Source organism: Trematomus bernacchii, unplaced genomic scaffold, assembly GCF_902827165.1.
Source record: "Trematomus bernacchii unplaced genomic scaffold, fTreBer1.1, whole genome shotgun sequence".
Lineage (NCBI taxonomy): Eukaryota > Metazoa > Chordata > Actinopteri > Perciformes > Nototheniidae > Trematomus > Trematomus bernacchii.
In genome coordinates, this window is record NW_022987720.1 from 16820942 (window position 1) to 16839996 (window position 19055).

Here is a 19055-nt window from a genome sequence, read left to right on the forward strand (position 1 = left end):
AACCGTGATAACCCAATTGACCTCATCCACCAATCTTCCTTTGCTTTTTTCAAAACATTATACCTGACAAAGGTCTTGGAAAAGTTAGCTTCAGGACTTGTTTCTTATCTGCTGAATTGTTTGTCCCCGTGTTCTTATATTGATGTTATTATACGACTGTTTTTCTATTATGCATTTTGAGTTTTTATAACATACTGGTAGTCCTGGTTGGCCCAAAGGTCCTTGGATTCCAACAGGTCCAGACGGCCCCTAGAAAAACAGAAGAGCAGTTTAATACACATTTGCTGTAGGAAAAATGTTATTAAAATCCATTTGCTCATTCCACCACAATAGTATACATTGCTACAAATTCTAAGACTATTTTTCCTCTACCTCCTAATGATGCAATGTAATGATGTGATGCCAGGACTATTGTCCTAAAATGAATACTCACAGATTCTCCTTTGTCTCCTTTGCCGCCCTTCTGGCCTGATTCTCCTATCTCGCCCTATGGAGGCAAATACAAACACGTGAACACAACACAAATACAACTATGTCCAAAAATCCACATCCTGTATATCAGTGCTGCAGTCCATGCTGGCTGTTCCATCTCACTACCTTGTCTCCGTCCTCTCCAGGGGGTCCAAGATTTCCAGCAGCCCCTGGCAGTCCCAGAGGTCCTTGTTCCCCATCACTCCCAGCTGGCCCCACAGGCCCCTTCTCTCCCTGGGGAACAGGTGGGAAAACAGCAGACATCAAACAAGTGCTAGAATACTTATTATCCTCATATAGCAGCATGACACTTTATATATCATAACAGGCGGGAAACGTGCATCCAAGCAGGCTTGTTCACATGTTTTGATCATAGCCTTTATCTCCTTTCTCCTCTTTTACCAGCCTCCTGCTCTAAGTCTCATAATGACACATTCCAAAAAAATAGCACATGTTGTTTATTACCCAATGGTGGGAGGTGATGGTACAGTATGTATTCATGGACATTGTTGCCTAAGAAACAAAAATGTGCAATGTTCCAAATCTTACTGGCTCGCCTTTCTCTCCCATCGGCCCAGCAGAACCCACGCCACCAGACCTTCCTGGCTGGCCAATAGCACCAGCCGGCCCAGCGGGGCCCCTCTCCCCAGTGGCACCCTGGAAATAGGAGGAGATAGAGAGTTGAGGTGAGCATGTCACATGACTCACTCTTCGTTTTAATGTGGTGGTCACGATCAGGGATCACCATGGAAACAACCTCGTGCTTCATATATCCCAGCATTCTATACAACATAGACCCTGGGCAGAGAGCAGGGGATGGGATGAAAAGCAATTTAATAAAATGAGACTTACAACAGGTCCTGCAACACCAGGTAGACCCTCTCCTCCCTTCAAACCTGCAGGACCCTGGAGAGAAACAAAGACAACCGTCACACACAAACAAAAACCGCAATAATTTTAAGATATCAGTTTTCATATGCAAAAACCCTTGTGTAATTTGCACACGTTTTACTATCTGGGACAGCAATGTTTGTATTGATTTCACATTGTCTGTGTTTGACATCACTGGCCAGATTTGACATTGAAAAACTTGCCATTCTTACTTGCAAGCTAAACATTTCCAGAGAATCTTTTGAGAGAATCATTGAGTGAATCATTGAGTGATGGTGAGGATGTGAGATATATGGAAGTTTGCGTTACCATTGCACCATGGGTCCCTCTGCTCCCTCTGAAGCCTTGCAGCCCAGTAGGACCACTTTTCCCTGCAGCTCCTGATGGACCTGGGTCTCCCTGGTAACCACACATACACACACATGTGATTAGATATAAGGCAGGAAGCCAGCAGACAGCAGGCCCTTATGCATTCATAAATCACACCAACCAGAAAGTCACACCAAGAAAGTACATTTATCTTTTATGAGCCATAATACCCTCAACACCGTGTGGTTTCCTCTTTTATTTATTAGCAAATTAGAGGAAAGAATGAGACCCAGGAGATAAGATATTCTGGCAGTGCTGAGAGAGTCCTTGGGCTTTATTGAAAATAACAGTAATAAGGTGATGCTGGCAAGTGATTAGGATCCTGTAATTATGATGAAAACTATTCACCTTGGCGCCCTCCTTTCCGGCAGATCCTGGTAAACCGTGTTCTCCCGGTGGTCCCGGTGAACCTGGATGGCCTCTGTCTCCAGTCAGTCCTGTCTCACCAGATTTGCCCTGAAAATGAGCAAGTTACATATCACGTAACAGTAAGCAAGTTACATATCACAAAAACCTGTAATCTAACATGGCAAATAATATACAATAGACTGTTCCCCTTACCTGTGGCCCAACAACACCTGGGGGGCCGGGGGGTCCATTTTTGCCTTGGAAGCCCTGAAGAATGAGACAAGTGATTTTGGTGACTCAGAGTTGAAACAGTCAGTAAGACGCACACAGGGAAGCCACTCAACTTGCACTCTTACTACACTAATTCAGTGCTGAAATCATAGCTTTCTACTTTGTAGCTGTGTTTACACATGCTGTGCTAAATATGAAGCTTTATTGAGATCAAAGGTGACTCACTGGTTCCCCTCTCTGGCCGGGATGACCTGGTAATCCATCTTTTCCTGATAGACCCTGGAAGGAAATCATTTTCTTACATAATTGTTATGAACTTAACAGGACCAAACGTGAGCATAAAACATTGGATGAGGTAAAAATTAGGACAGGCATTTTCGGTAACTCACATTAGGCCCTTTTGTCCCTGCTTCACCATTTCTTCCCTGTGGTCCTTGGGGGCCCTGGAAAACCATTTGAACACAGATCAGTCTCAATCACCTTTGCTTCTCTTGCACTGATTTATGACATTGTATCTTTAATTCCAAGATATTTATTCCAGGACGTACATATATTGTCTTATTTAGGCAATGTATGTACACTCTTATCCAACATTACCTGTTCTCCGGGTGATCCTTGAGGACCGTCTTGTGCAACAGAACCCTAGAAGGCAGAATACAAATAAAATACACAGTAGGAAAACAGGAGACATTCTAACTTGTTAAGGCTCCTGCCTGCAAACACAGTTTTTAGCTTTTCCAAGAAGGTCTTATAGGGTGAGTGTGTAGACTGAAGCATAACCTGCCAGACAATCGCTTCTCACTGTAGCACATGCCTTGTCATCTTAAAGTGAAAAGCAACAACCAGTTCCAACTCGGTGTGCATATTCATCCATACTTTATGAGACAGCCAGGTGTGTGATAATGTGTAACTGTATGTGCTTATGTCTTTGTTTATGTCTGTGTGTTCATGTGATTGTGCATGTCTCATTCTATGCGCACCTTTTCTCCAGGCTTTCCAGTGGGCCCCCTTGCTCCTCTTCCCCCCCGGGCCCCCTATAAGAAAACAAACAACAGTCTGATTATCACATGCATAACTCATCAGGTGGGGAAAGATTAACAAAGGTGTGCTGTGAAAGCCCTGCAGTGATGTTACACTTATGTTAATCTGATGGTATCTAATTAAAGCAAATACTGATTTATACATACAGTAGAGGACGTATCTTTAGGTGTACTCACATTAGGACCTCTTTGGCCCCCAGCCCCTGCCTGACCAGCTGGACCCTGCATTATAGAGGTTAACAATTGTTTAACAGCACCCACACACAAAACATCTGAAGCAGTCTGAATGTGCTAAACAGTCCTCACCCTTCGTCCTTTTTCTCCTGAGACACCGGCCGCTCCAGGGAAGCCAAGTGATCCCTGGAGACACACATAGAGGTTAATCAGCCTCAGCCCTCCATTCATCACACATCACCCCCAATGCCTCATTAACATATAATTAACTACTGTATCAAATTAAAGCTAATTTAATCCATGGTGCTCAACACAGCCTTAAATACACCATTCATCAACATGTAATGAATTGATGTCACTAATGAACTATTAATAAAATAGCCTTTTCTTAAAAGCCATTTATCATCCTTTATTTTTAATCAGACAGGAAACAATCCAGGCAAAGGCACTCATCTTGCTGGAACCTTAGGAGACATTAACTGATCGTGATAGCTCATCAATGTGAAATCACCTTAGGACCTAGTCTTCCTGGGTATCCTGGCAATCCAGGCACACCAAGTTTACCCTGGAGAGAGACAGGCACAATAAGAGGAAAACTTAAACTAGAGAATGATTAACAAGAAAAGTGCATAAAAATACAAGATTTGTATAACATGCTGCTGACTATGCATGCAACAATACAGCCAGATAAATGCATAGTTATGACAGAATTGCTGAATATATGCGCATTGGTTTTGTTTTGTTGCCTTTAGGAATGGACTGTGACCAGATGTAATAAACGGGCATTAAACATCTATATGTCCAGGATTTTTGATATTTTCAGACATTAATTTTATTGAAACCTTTGTTACAGCTAAATACTGCGCTAAAGTAATCTAATTCTACAATTGAATTTAATTCCTTTATCGTCATTGTACAGATAACAACATTAGAAGAAGAAAAAAAGCAATCCTGTCAGTGCATATCGCCATATCAACAAGCAATAAAAGAATACTATTTAACATAATGACTATAGCAACACAATGCACATTAAGATAAGAATTTTCTTAAGGACTGGTAGACTATTTGATCTTCCTTTCCCTCTCTTGTGTGTCCAAACCTTAACTTGTAATGTAATTAAAATAGTTTTTTTAAAAGAAAAATAACCTTCTCTCCAGCTATTCCGATAGATCCTGATTCTCCCAAGGGTCCTGACTGGCCCTTAGGCCCCTCTGGTCCATCCTCTCCAAGGGTACCTAGAACTCCGTTATCACCCTAAAATCAAGAATGAAAGTAGAACGAAAATGACCATTATATCTCCACTCCATTGGAGAAAAAAATAATAAAAATGGTACTGAGGCTTGTGAATGCATCGCTCTCACCCTGTCTCCCTTCAAGCCCATGTCACCTTTTGACCCAGGGAAGCCATCTTCTCCCTGTGATGCATAGAGCAGAGATGATGTTTAAATATAACATATTTGATGATAAATGGCATCATTACATTGTAATTTGTCAAGTGTTCTTCCAGTCACAATACACCAGCTTTACAACAACAGAAACAACATCAGTTGTACTCACCTTCTCTCCTTTGCCCCCCTTTAGACCCCTAATTCCATCCGCTCCCTGTTAAGTAGGAAAACAGTTATTTTACAAAAATGTCACGTCACTTACAAGACCACTCTGGACATCACAAAGAAAGTAACTGCTTGTCTGCATGTTCAGCAATACCCCATCTTACTCACTGAAATGATTTATAAGTGTGTATTGATTTGCTCTTGACCTAACATTGCTATGTTATTGAGTAGTTATTGACCTTACATTCATTTCATACATGATTGCCATCAAGGTCAGGCTTCCCTGAAACTATGTCAAGCCAAACTACCAGATCAAATACCAGATGTGTGATTGTTACAGAACAAACACACAGCAGAATGCTGTTTCATGACAACTTTGCTTTTATTCCCCCAGTTTTAAAAGCGCACTCAGTGAGAATGGACAGCTCCACACAGCTCTGCTCTATCTGACTTTACATCTATCCCATCCGTCACACGTTCCTCACTCTGTTGTTAGCGGCCCCCCTGAGAAACGTGGTGCTTTCCCTCCACCTGTCACCTGTCAATCATAGACTGAAGCAGCTTGTCCATCACAGGTAAACACACTCACAGAGATTAATGTTTGGGGAATACACATCACAGTCAACATTACACCTGAGATCGTGATGCATTGATGTCTCACCTTGACTCCACGGGTCCCTGGGTACCCAACAGGTCCCATAGCACCTAGTAAACCCTACATAAAAAACAAACAGTTTAGTTTTAGACAGCCGCTGCCAGCAAAAATGCATTTGTCAGACCAGTTATTAATACACGTTGCACTCAGTCACGGTATCCTATCTTTGATTGGCAATAAGCATTCTCAAACAGGAAAAAGCTGACGATGCTAATGAGTGCATGCTGCTGACTCTAATGAGCTAATGCTCTTCCACTATAAAGTCAATGACATTGTAGGAACAGATTGATTGTAATGATTAGAGCAAGCTTTATTGTAACCAGGTGAGTGAGTGCACGGTTACAATAGATTGTAAGAAACACCATGATAATGTACTTTTGATATCTTGCTGTGCCACAACAGTACAAGCCTCAGATATTCAGTTACCCACTTGGATGCCTTTCTCTCCCGACGGGCCCTCTCTTCCTGGGTGACCCTGAAATTATATATCAGGAATCAGACTTAGCACTTCTGAAAATACATAATTATTGTATTACTCCTTGATGGAAATGTCCATGTGCAACCAACCAATGAAACAGAGGAAACCATTGCCACTGGGAGTAAAGCACCATAAAACATTGTGTGCTCCAAAGCGTTGCAGAACAATACAAGGAACATTAAGTGAAACTCATTAAAATGTGTCTAACTGCAATCTAAAGTTATTTCTGAGCATTGCAGCTGCAATATTTTTTATTATTTCCTAAAGCTCATACTGATATGGATCAATTCCAGAAATGCTTCCTGTGTCCCCCAACTGGTAGAACGCAGAAAGTGTAGGATGGCAAATTGTATTAATTTTGCTTCTTTAGATTAATGAACTTTTAGGGTGTGCATACATAAATGGCTATTTAGTAGTGATTATTGTGTGAGCTCTTTAATTTGTAAAACGATGTACCAGTGTCAAAAAGTGTTGACTTTTTATGTAGCTGCCATTGAGTAGCTTGAGCTGACTGAGGAAGAAGCAGCAGGGGCCTGTCTGACTATATATATGTATATATACATAGACACTGATTGTGCAAATATATGCATGGACACATGCATGTTTATGCATTTGTACTCGAGCATGCCTTTGTGCTAATGCCTGTACTGTATATGTGTGTATACTTACGGTAGGACCATCAATGCCTAGTAGTCCCAGCATGCCTGCTTTCCCCTGCGGACCCTGTATGGCACAGAAAGAGGAATGAATACTGAGATAAGCTTACGATAAAATATAGCACCCTAACTTATGTCTTAGAGACCACATTTCTAATTTATCTTTGATGCTCCTTTACTAAAACATATTCTATTTATGACTTAGTCCACTTTTCTTCTTTTCTCAGTCTAGCCCCATGATGTGCAGTGGCCAAGGCCGTTTCTTCTGTCTGTTTTGCCTGTGTGTGTTTCTTTTATATTGATTTCCTGTCTAGCTGTATCTTGTCTGAATGGGAGCTCGAAGTGGTTAGGTTGTACTCTGCAGCTCCACTGGCATGGGTTATGTGATGACAGGGGTCACAGGGTCACAGCTTTAATTGTGAAATTAAGTGAGAGACATGCAACCTACCTTCTCCCCTGGCAATCCGATGGGACCCTGAGGACCAGACAAACCCTGGAACAGAACAAAGCATCAATCAGGTTAAGTGGCACAGGGCTAGGAGGAGTTTTGCTTGAGACAGTATGCCTGTTTATGATATGTGTGTGACATTTGGTTGCTCAGGGTGGAAGCCTCGCATCTGCACAAATATTTTTTTAATGAGGTAATCAAAACAGCTTTATTTTCTGAATACATTTTAATGTCATGCAATTAGAGTGGGAAATACTTGTATAAGTCCAATATGCCCAAGGATTTTCAAACCTGTAAAGAACCTGTGAAGTCAACCTTCAGCTGGAGCAGAAAATATAACAGAAACTGGAAGTATTTGTCCCACATAGATAAAGTGTTGGTGAGGGAGAGAGAGAGAGAGAAACTGTCTGCTTGCAAGTGATTGTGCTTATTTGAAGGATGTGTTTATGAATTAAATACAGTTATATGATGTGTAATTAGTGGTTTTCTGAACATAGAAACAGCACAGTTCTTTTGTATTGGTATAGTACCTGTACTCCTGGATTTCCTTGTTGACCTGGGGGCCCTATCTCTCCAGCTGGACCCTGCCAACAACAAAGACTGATAGTCACACAATCTGCCTCTACATTATTATATGTATCATAACACATATTACAGTATGTTATAAAGGTAGCAGGACTGACCAGGTTGCCCTTGGACCCTTGTACTCCATCCATTCCACGAATACCCTGACAAAATAGAAGATGTCAGAAAACAATGGATGAAATGTCCAAGATTAATCGAAAAAACGTTCGATAGCTTCCTTGTTTATATTCAGTGGCATATTGATGATTCCAGGCACTAGAGGACATTTGATGGAGTTGAAAAGACTAAATAGCTCTGATTTTGCAATGAAGGCGATGTTGACTTACCGGCTGGCCAGGTGGGCCATGTGGCCCCCTTGGTCCGACAAGACCCCGAGAACCCTGGAGACAAAACAGAGCAAATAGTAAGCAGCTAACCTGCATTCATGATGAGATGGAGTGAGTGCGGAATACCTAATCATAAATCAGAACTACGGAGAGAGAGCGATAAATCAGGGGGTGACAAATAATGTATTTAACTGCGTGTAGGAGGGGGCATCTGGTTTTGTATGTGCTAGCCATAACGACAGCACAAGTCTGTGTTGGTGTGCTCTGTTTTTGTCAGCCCTCCTCTTTGTAGGCAAGCCAAGCCACCTGTTCCAAAGCCACATCTGTGATCTCCTGGGAAGTGATTGATATGGAAATATAATCATTCAGGCCAGGATTTGTATCTCTCCCCTCTCCTACTCCATCTCTTTCCTCTTTCCTCTCTTATCTCTTTCAACACCAACCAAATTTCTGCCTCGCATTTGTCTCTTGCTGCCTCACTTTTCCCATCACTTCCTCTCTATCGCTCTCATTAAACCAGCCAACTAATCTCCTTTCATGTACTGTATCTTTGTAGTTAAACACAGCTTTCCTAACATGTCTTATTGGACTCTAGTTTGTCCTGCATTGGTGATCCATTCGGAAGGACAGAGCCCCGCTGTGCTTCAACCTCACCTCCTGGGAGAAAGATAGAGTGTGAGTCATAAGCAATAAACCAGCGTTCACCGCAGAGGTACACAGGAGAAATGACAGCTTCTTCAACAGTGCTCTTTAAACCTAGTGGTCTCTGATCTAAAGCTACCCTACAGGTAGAGTCTCGATGACAGATTTTGAATATATGTTTGCCTTTTCTTGTCTTCAAGCTGCATGCCTTTTCCAAGTGACCTTTTCTCTCTTTATGCTACGGTGAGCACTGTGGCAGTACAGTTTTTCATTGTTGTTGTATATCGTAAACTATGATGCAGTTTTATTGCTTTGCTCATGTTCAGTATGAGAAGACGTTTTTTGTAATTTTAGTGTACGATTTGGGCTAAAATTCTGCCTTAGCTTTAATCTAGTGATCTCCAACAATCCTCCCATGTTTTTTTCTGGAAATTGTTTCTGTGTTTCTGCATTAAAAGAGGGTTTTTGTGTAAGAATTTCTCAGAGAATCCAATGTTAAGACTTGATACATATCTTTTACATTTACCTTTTTTTATTTACAGAAGCAATAAACATGAACTACTGCATTATGTGCACTAGGAGAGAACATATCATTACAGATGGGGTTACTCACAGGTTCGCCTGGTTGCCCTCTTGGCCCCAAAGGTCCATCGGTCCCCTGAAATAACAAGATGGAAAAAGATTCAACACCAAAATGTTATGCAACTCTTTAAATCAACCTCAGGCGTGGATACATTTATATCCCCACGGACATAATCTGTGAAAATAGCTCATTATAGAAATTCCCTGCCTGACAGATAAGGCTCAACTATCTTCCAGCAAAGACTAATAGATCGCTCTCTCAAATTTCCCCCGACCGCCTGCATGGATTGATACTATCTTGAGAGAGCTTCTATCTTTCATATTTTCAATTCTATGTCAGGGATGCGCAGCATAGCTTTCATTTCTTTAGCAAACCTTGATCGTGAATGAACTCAGTCCAGCGCCTTGCAACAAAAAAGATTGAAGAGTTTATGACTTCAGTAAAGCCTACTTTGATCGGTGGTGCTTTACCATCTAGATGGATTGTAGAATTCATTCACTGATCTGAAAAGGCTATTTAACCTTGTCTAATGAAAAAGAAAAAAGAAAAACAAAGCAATGCTGCCAGAAGTATCTTCTAGCCTTTGTTTGATGAAAGTAATACTGTGCACTCACCTTTTCTCCAGAATCTCCGTCAGGCCCATGAGGGCCAGGCTTTCCTCTGTCCCCCTACAAGATAAAAGCATTAGCCACAACCCTCAATATATTTAGGACTGTTCTAATTTTAGCACAGCAGAATCTACCATTTGTTTTTGTATACCCTGTCATCATAGGAATCACAATGATCATGATAATAATGTGCAAATAACAACCTGCCATATGATGTGTAAGGTATTCATGCATGAGGTGTAAATGCCTAAATGACTAAATAAATACAGTGACATGCTAGGTTAACAAATCTAACTCACTCTGTGTCCCTTGTTTCCTGAGAGACCTGGCAGGCCGTCAAAACCCCTGTCACCCTGAAAAGTAATGGAGAAGAAAGTGCATTAAACCCTGAAAGACACAAACATATGGTAATGTGTAAACATTAGCAGAATTGTCCTAAAAGTGTCCCCTGGCAGAGCCTCCCATCTGCTCTGCGTATGTGTTGGGGAGAGGGAGCTTTCAGATTAGCTGTAGGTCTGCTAAAATGCTGCTTTGACTGATAAAGACTCTGTTCTTCTGTTAGACACAGCATCGAGGGAGCCTGATTTATTTGCTAACTCTTCCTGCAGCTGTTAGGTATTGAGTTGCCTTGTTGTCAATATATATATATACATGTACATAAAAAGCTGCGGGCCGCTGGATACATAAAAGCTTACACTTGCAAGTGAAGATAGTGTGTGTGACCCTGCCGCTTAAACGTGTGTGGTTTTGTTGTGTTCATGGAAACAGAACATCAAACCTCAGCATGAGTTGTAACAACTGTCAATGTAACATTCACACAGCAATGACCTCAACTAATATCCTATAAGCATTAAAGACTTCGTTGAAATGATCGCCTGCATTGCAGTGCAGAGAGATCAATACAATCTTACCTTAGAACCTGTTTCACCTGGAGCTCCACGACCGCCGTCTGCTCCCACACGCCCCTGTAAGACACACAATCCAGTTGAAATTGTTTTTTGCTTTATCTGGAATCTTGCACAATATGCTGTAAGCGGTAAATGCAGAGACATGTTGAGTGTTTAACCCTGCAATACTCAAGATATCTCACCCTCTTTCCAGCCTTTCCATTAATTCCTTGAGGGCCAGGAGACCCTGCTGATCCCTGGATGAGAAAGAAATAGAGTAAGAGTAAATATATTTTAAAAGGAAGTCAAAAGGACAATTGGAAGTCAATAGTGTGACCAAAAATCAAGTAATAATAATGTATTGTCTTACAGAGGGGCCATTGTCTCCCTGGTCTCCTTTGAGCCCAGTGGAACCTGGAAGTCCCTGCAAAAACACATTTCATTAAAGCATGACACGATGCACCAAAGCAATTTAACTCCAATTCAGCAACAAACTGACAAAATTCAAATGAGCTGAGAACAAATCATAATAAAAATATGTTCATGTTTTGCAACTCTACAGTGGTTTCACGAGCAATTTGAACATACTGAGCATGCATAATGATGTGGGTAGGATAGGAGGGAGAGAGAAGTGCTTGTGCCTGATGAGGCAGAATGTGAAGTTGAGGTTAAAGGTCGCAGGAGCCCTTGAGGCACGAGGCAAATTTGGTCAAGGTCAGGAAGTGTCTTACCAGTGGGCCTGGTCTCCCTGAAAGACCCAGTGGACCTGGAGATCCCCTGAGTGCCAGCTGGAAGGGAAACACAACGGGGATGTTTATGTACACTGCACAAGATACCTTTTACTTTTAATATGCAACAAATTGGTCTAAAAGCATAGAATGAAAATATCAACAGTCACGGATGACAGTTGTACCTGGCTCTGTTGCAGGATAGCCTGTGCCTGTGCCTCCTGTGGAGACACCACTGGTCCCTTCTGGGAATCACCTCCATACTGGAACTTGAGGCAATGAAAAAGATGAGTCAGTTCACACTGCAGGATTCACCAAATGTAAATGAATTCAATCACACAGCTCCCCCTTGTGGTAATGGCATTACACCACATTGTACCACTCTGTCAGCATGCTGTAAGGTCTTACTGGAAGCATCAACAGGGTTCCTGGAGGACCCGGAATCCCATCAACCCCAGCAATCCCAGCACGTCCCGGGGGGCCCTAAAAAGAGAGTCAGGGAAAAGGGATAAACATTGGCTACTGTGTGCACAGAGAAAAAAACTTCCCTGCAATCTTATCGCTGCAAAAACAACCTTTGCTCCATGTCCACAGGTCACACATACAGTCCCTTAACTTCAGTTTACACACTGTAACTAACAATAATTAACACGTAATTTAATGTTGCATTGAGTCATTAAGATTGTGTTTATTAGATTACTGTTAAAAGTTATCTGATATATATTCCAATCAGTAAGATATTTTTCCTCTACTGATAAAACATTTTCATTTTTATTTTATCTGACACTGGTTCCACGAACAAGTGAAGCAGAAGTGGGAATATTGTTTACTAATTTACCACATTGGATTTTTTTTTTACCTAATGCCTTGAATTTCTAGAGGATATTCCAATAATCATTAAATAAAATAAATCCTTAGAGAGTTAAATAGTATGTGTACATCTGTAGTGTATAGGCTTAAAGGTCCCATGTCATGCTTTTCTGGTTATTACCCGTCCCCTTGTGTGTTACGTAGCTTTTTATTCATGTAAACGGTCTGCAGAGTCACAAACCCTCAAAGTACACCCTGTAGCGAGTAAAACTCTAACACAGAAAATACCTGTCTATGCTGCCCCAGAACGCCTCGTTGGAGATTTCTCTTTTTCTTCCTGGGTACAGTGACGTATTTGGGTATAGTGACGTAACGTAACGGCTCCGCAGATTGGAATTCGCGGAGCTGTTATGTTACATCCGCGGAGCCGTTACGTTTGGACCAATCCGCGGACTTCCTCACACACACACACTCGGCGGGACGTTGCGAGGCTCGCTGCTGCGTGGAGCGGGACACTGTGAGCTGGCTCACTGGTGTGGGGTCGGCGAGACAGCGAGACACCGCGGAACTCAGCCTGAGCACACACACAAACTCCCAGCCAGGCTGCGGGTGTGTGTGTGTTTCAGGCTGGGTTTCGCTGTGTCTCGCTGTCTCGCAGACGGCCACTGGGCTCACAGGGAGGGGGGGGCAGGAGCTCCAACAAGCCGTTTAGGACAGAGAGTGAATACTTTGTTCTCCATGCATTTGACTATTATAATACCTACAAAACCTTTGTTTTGTTGAATTATAACATACAAAGGCATCATATATTAAAATATTTGATGACAAATTTTTCTTACGGTGCAACATTTACAATACTGTTAAAAATGTTTTCATATAACTAAATGGTTAGTAATTAGGCTTTGAAAGAGAGCTTGAGATACAGTACATATAGATTCAAGTGATGCAAGCTACGTGTCTCTCAATGGTTATAAAATGTAATCAACACTTTTGGTAGAAACCCCATCGTGTGTGTGTGTGTGTGTGTGTGTGTGTGTGTGTGTGTGTGTGTGTGTGTGTGTGTGTGTGTGTGTGTGTGTGTGTGTGTGTGTGTGTGTGTGTGTGTGTGTGTGTGTGTGTGTGTGTGTGTGTGTGTGTGTGTGTGTGTGTGTGTGTGTGTGTGTGTGTGTGTGTGTGTGTGTGTGTGTGTGTGTGTGTGTGTGTGTGTGTGTGTGTGTGTGTGTGTGTTCCATTTTGATGAATCATAGACAAATCACACACGCACATAGAAGTAAATCATGTCAGACAAGTGAGTCAACTTCCATCCCTTAAGTCCAGTAGGCTCAGTTCACATCGCAGTTAAGCCCCAAGCTTTGTCCCAAAGGTGAAGGAGTTAAAATGGTGTCAAACTACTCATAAGGGCCCAGGTCACGACCTAAGCTGCACTCACCAGGTCACCAGGGTCTCCTCTGGGTCCTGAAGGGCCTGTTGGTCCAGCTGGGCCGAAGAGCCCCTGTGGAGGAAACATACAGAGCACTGAAACACATATTTATTTAGGAATATTTATTTAACTTATTCTATGTATTATCGAAACCCTTCAAAAACCTGACAATAATTCCTTATCATTCCTTTATGTCGTTTTGAATCAAAGTATGGTTACTTATTTTTAAGGATACACTCCATTGTGTGTTAATGGTACACTAAATATTAGGAAACTGTTTTCATTGAAGTGTCATATTGTATTTCATTACTACACAGGGGTGTATTTTTAGGGTTGAAAAACCTATTTCCTATTCGGAAAACAACATATTGCATCCTGATGGTTATAACATTACATTTTGCACCACATCTGGACAGTTCCTGCTTATTTTCCACTGTGCCACATCCTGTACAGTCACAGAGATGAGGCATTGTCAAAAGTTTCATTTCCTTTTATTCAGACAGTGAAAAGGCTTACCTGTGGCCCTGGTAGTCCTGGGGGTCCTTCTACTAATGTGCCCTAGAAACAGGCACAGACAGATACAATTAGAAGAGTATTAACTCATTCCCATGCTTATAACTAAAGCTACTATGCTATTCATTAAATGTCTCTTGCATCTCACCGGCTCAATAATGGCTGGCTCTCCCTTCTGGCCTTTCTCTGCTCTGAGTTCAACCTGAGGAGGAGAAACGGATGGATGTGGATTTTTACAAATCACTTGACACTTGCATTTGAAGTTGTGATGTAGTTCATGTTGAGAATTACCTCTGCATCCCACGTCTCTGCTCCTTCCTGCTCTGCAAAGTCAAAGCCTTCTTCGTATAATTCATACTCTTCATACTCTGGCTCTGTGTCATTCTTGTAATATTCATAATCAAGAACCTATTAAGGAAAAAAAACTCCATTCAGGTGTAGTAAATACCAAAATAAACTCGTAATTTGTTTGTGCTGGGAAGTTTCTCGCATTTTCAATTAACCTACCTCATAATCTGTTACATTCGAGCCCGCAGTTACCGTGGAAACTGAGAGATCATCGTAGAGGTCTCCGTAAAGGTCATCTCCATGCTCCTCCATTACTGGCTCCTTCACTGGCGTGTCCTCCTGCGGGCCAACACATGGGCTCAATGAGTCATAGCAGATATGAAGCAGGGGACACTGAGCTCTTCTCATTAGCACCCAGTGCTTCCAAGTTTAAGCACATTTTGTAACGCACAATAAGAATGTTAGCAAAACAGTTGTATTTTATGTGTTGATTATTCAGGATAAGTTGACAGGTGTGCAGTTAATTACATTGCTGGAGTGTAATTAGCTGATGGACTGCATCAGATTTATGTGGCAGCATGGCAGAGATTGCCACTGCTACAGAAACAGCGTGAGCATGAAGCATTTGTTTACTTGGTTAATTAGCAGATAATAGACATGAAGGAAACATACACAAACATTCCTTGTTTGCTTCAGTGGGAGGTTAAAAGAATTATTGGATTTAAAACAAAATGATATAAAGTTATTTTGGCATTTTCATAATTCAAAATTTAGCAAATATTCACATTGAATGACCTCTAAACCCAATAGTTATTCTGCAGGTTAACATATAAGAAAATACTGTATGTAACATCCATATCATGCTTCTCGACATGCGTATGCATGTTTCACAAAAAAACTCTCAAAAAAACACACAGGAAGAAGGCATATAGTAAGATCATCAAAAATGTCAAAGATGCGTTCTCCCTGCTTTCTGGTAGTAAAGGTGATGATTAGGATGGTGCTGGTTAGTGGTGGTGGTAAGAAACTGGAAAGGGAAGAGGTGCTCGCTATGGTTAGGAGGTATTAAGGGAGTGATCAGTTAACATGGCAGGATGGGGAGGGCATCTACAAGTGAACTTTTCTACCTCCTCAGTAACCTTTGATTCAGGCAGTGCACTGGGCAGCACCGTGCTGGCCTCAGCTGTAGAGTCAGGCTCATGTGTGGGCATCTCCATGAGGGTTTTGTCGAAGACTTCAGTGGGGATGAAAGCTTCTAAGATGCTTTTCATTTCTGGAAATGCTGTGGTCCGAAAAGGTTCTTGGGATAGATACTCCGGCAGTGTTGTGGACACTCTGAGAAAGCCATCTTCAAAACCCTCTCCATGTTTTTTCTTTCTGGATCCCTTCTTGCCCTTGCCTTTGCCTTTGCCTTTGCCTTTGCCTTTGCCTTTGCCTTTGCCTTTAGAGCCCTTGTCTCTCTTCTTTTTGTTCTTTTTGTCTTTCTTGTCCTTTTTGGAATGCTTCTTTTGTTCATCGGGCTGGTCACTTTGCATCAAGGCATCAGACGCAAGTTGGGACTTCTTTTATGAGAAAGGGAATGCAAGAATGAGGGCACAGGTAGAGAATGGGGGTTAAACCAACACTGCTGTGAATGAAAACACAATAATAGCCGAAGACAGTAAAGTAGTGATGCAAACAAGCACTCTTATAGGGTGAGACACCTACTGTGATTCCCATTGAGCTGGCAAAAACCCAAAGTAAACATAAAATGAGGGACAAACAAATGTAGAATTGTTTGCTCGTGATGCTTTGTGGGGTCAGGGGGTCACTCTTTATGGTCCTAAAGAGATGCTAATTCTGTGTGCTCTAGCAAATATGGGTTGTTTCATACTGCAGTGAGATGTCCATTGCATGTAAGTGATTTGAAAATGACTCATAAGGCCAAGTCTGGAAAAGTCATCAGAGAAGTGATTTTGATCCACTTGATGAAATGATGAGAAGTAGGTCAGTGGAATGACGGATGTTGACATTCTGGATTCAGAGCTCATTTCTCATCTGTAGTTCTTTAAAAGCCAGCTGGATGATTATGAAAATGGCCTAACAACACTACCATTAGAGTGCCATCTCTGGAGAATAATCAGTGACCAAGCACACACATTTAAGTGCAGACTCAAATGTAGTCACATGTGGGAACACAAATATTAGTGTAAGCACGTGGTGACTCGTAAAAAATGAACACATGAGAAATGTAAGTGTTCAGTTAAAATCATGTGATCCTTGAAGTCCAGCTTCCATCGGCCTCTATTCCTCTGGCTGCCTCCCTTCTTCTTATCTCTATCTTTCACACACCACCAAAGAAATATACAGTCATTTATATCCATGATTGAAGGAGGAAGGGAAGAGCTATTATATCATGTTTGAATTATTGTGTGTGTGTGTGTGTGTGTGTGTGTGTGTGTGTGTGTGTGTGTGTGTTGTGTGTGTGTGTGTGTGTGTGTGTGTGTTGTGTGTGTGTGTGTGTGTGTGTGTGTGTGTGTGTGTGTGTGTGTGTGTGTGTGTGTGTGTGTGTGTGTGTGTGTGTGTGTGTGTGTGTGTGTGTGTGTTGTGTGTGTTCCGTGTCCATAAGAATGCACTGAGAAGACACTTCTCCTTTGACTGATGGCCCCTTCTATCTATCTTTTTTCAAACAGACTCGGCACGCTTGCACGATACTCAGACCTTATTTTGGCTCGGACTCTTGGCTGCTTATAAATCATACAAGTCTTAGGGACTCATAGCTCTATTGATAGGCATGCTTGGGCTGCTTGTAGTAGTTGGCTGTGAAGCAAGTGCTTCTGCAAGCCCACTTAAGCAACTACATCATAAAACACAGAGCTAGTAAACTACGGAAAACTCTTATTCAATCAAACAATCAAAACAATAGAATGCATTTAAATAAGCAGACTTCAGTTGTTGACCTTATACTATACTTCACCGTAGCAACTTTCCAAAAACTATACCAAGATTTGCGCTTGTTTTTTAATTGAAGGCATTGCCTGCTGTTAGTGGAAGTACTGACCTCATGAATCGTTGGCAATTTGCTGGTGTATGGCAAATCAAAGTCACAGTCTGGTATGTAGTTTACACAGTATTCGGCAGCATCATTGGCATCCTCCAGAATCAGTAGTTGCTGAATATCTCCCTGAAATACAGGCAGACAGAAATGATAGAAGTTATAACGTCAGTCATACAGAAGAAGCAGACAGAAACTGACAGCAGCTGCTACACTACACAGTGAAGAGATGTTACAAGGACCAGTAGATTGAACATGTATCAAAAGAATAGAGACAGTAGGGGAACAACAGAACTGCGTTCATACCTAGATGTAAAGCAAGATATAATACAGTAGCATCATCAAACTACAGTTACAATTGCTACTGACCACAGCTTCTCTGAGTTCCCATAACTCCAGGAGAAGTTTGATTGTGTACACGAAACAGTCAAATAGCTTTCTCTCACCACCCTGTCAGGACCTTTCACTTTCTATCCAGCCCTGGAGGCAAAGCCAGTGTCTATACACAAACTCACACACAGACAGCACTGCTGCACCCTGCAGCACTAAGCGTGGAGCCTCTGTTACCTTCAACAGCCTTACATTCAACATCACTCTGTCTTCTGTCTACTTTATACTATTACATAATGCTATTTTGAGCTAAGATACTTAGTATATTAATTGTCGATTAACTTATTAATCATAGAATTATCAAATTAAAATGCCAATGGTTTACAAATGCTTTCTTACTTATATTACAATCAATAGATGGCCATAATGGCAAAGTGTTTGAGAACGTTTAGATGACATTATTGATAGGAGTCCATGTAACTGACAGGCCACTGCGAACATACCGTATTGCCGGGTGAAATGTTATCCGGTGACAGCTGGGCAACCATTTATGATAAAAGGCGTCAAATTAACTGCTTGATGTTGTGGTAATTATAGTCCCATTGTAATGTCATTAATTAGGCTTTAGTGGCCAGGGGTGAAATAAATCAAAACATATCGTATTTGTGACACGGCAACGGCTCATATATCTTCCATTTCAGCCTCTGCTGTATCAGCAATGCAAGTCTATTCAAAGTCTTAATCACCATGCAGAAAACTGTAAACATAGGAATAAGCGTGGACATTATGCTTTCATTTATGACATCAAACGTACAAAAATTGTTCTTATCCACTAATCCTTTTACCTCGCTGTTTCAGCCAGAAGCCTGTGTTATGCAAAGGAAAATATTGCAATCTGAGGTGAGAGACAGAGAGAAAAGCAGTGGGGGGAGTTATTCCAATCTAATCCAATCTCAATTTGAGATCAAAGACACTTTCACAGAGAAG

The 19055-nt window shown here is 41.6% G+C and overlaps 1 protein-coding gene across 3 annotated transcripts in view; it reads right to left on the bottom strand.

Moving 5' to 3' along the window:
- Nucleotides 1-19055, bottom strand: part of col5a3a (collagen, type V, alpha 3a) — a 43614-nt gene that overhangs the window by 12548 nt on the left and 12011 nt on the right. Inside the window, exons 5-45 of one of the 3 annotated variants that reach the window (XM_034143068.1) lie at nt 17745-17867; nt 15844-16266; nt 14924-15043; nt 14708-14824; nt 14565-14618; nt 14420-14461; nt 13913-13975; nt 12082-12156; nt 11859-11942; nt 11677-11733; nt 11316-11369; nt 11149-11202; nt 10970-11023; nt 10358-10411; nt 10065-10118; nt 9481-9525; nt 8226-8279; nt 7998-8042; nt 7845-7898; nt 7315-7359; nt 6880-6933; nt 6163-6207; nt 5739-5792; nt 5082-5126; nt 4886-4939; nt 4671-4778; nt 4036-4089; nt 3657-3710; nt 3528-3572; nt 3291-3344; nt 2908-2952; nt 2700-2753; nt 2536-2589; nt 2293-2346; nt 2080-2187; nt 1672-1761; nt 1324-1377; nt 1021-1128; nt 598-705; nt 434-487; nt 196-249 (exon numbers count right to left, since the gene is read on the bottom strand). In XM_034143068.1, coding sequence (XP_033998959.1) covers nt 196-249; nt 434-487; nt 598-705; nt 1021-1128; nt 1324-1377; nt 1672-1761; nt 2080-2187; nt 2293-2346; nt 2536-2589; nt 2700-2753; nt 2908-2952; nt 3291-3344; nt 3528-3572; nt 3657-3710; nt 4036-4089; nt 4671-4778; nt 4886-4939; nt 5082-5126; nt 5739-5792; nt 6163-6207; nt 6880-6933; nt 7315-7359; nt 7845-7898; nt 7998-8042; nt 8226-8279; nt 9481-9525; nt 10065-10118; nt 10358-10411; nt 10970-11023; nt 11149-11202; nt 11316-11369; nt 11677-11733; nt 11859-11942; nt 12082-12156; nt 13913-13975; nt 14420-14461; nt 14565-14618; nt 14708-14824; nt 14924-15043; nt 15844-16266; nt 17745-17867 — 3021 coding nt within the window. Of the gene's footprint in view, nt 1-195; nt 250-433; nt 488-597; nt 706-1020; nt 1129-1323; nt 1378-1671; nt 1762-2079; nt 2188-2292; nt 2347-2535; nt 2590-2699; nt 2754-2907; nt 2953-3290; nt 3345-3527; nt 3573-3656; nt 3711-4035; nt 4090-4670; nt 4779-4885; nt 4940-5081; nt 5127-5738; nt 5793-6162; nt 6208-6879; nt 6934-7314; nt 7360-7844; nt 7899-7997; nt 8043-8225; nt 8280-9480; nt 9526-10064; nt 10119-10357; nt 10412-10969; nt 11024-11148; nt 11203-11315; nt 11370-11676; nt 11734-11858; nt 11943-12081; nt 12157-13912; nt 13976-14419; nt 14462-14564; nt 14619-14707; nt 14825-14923; nt 15044-15831; nt 16267-17744; nt 17868-19055 lie in introns of all 3 variants that reach the window. The other 2 variants (XM_034143067.1, XM_034143069.1) reach the window with 2 other exon arrangements.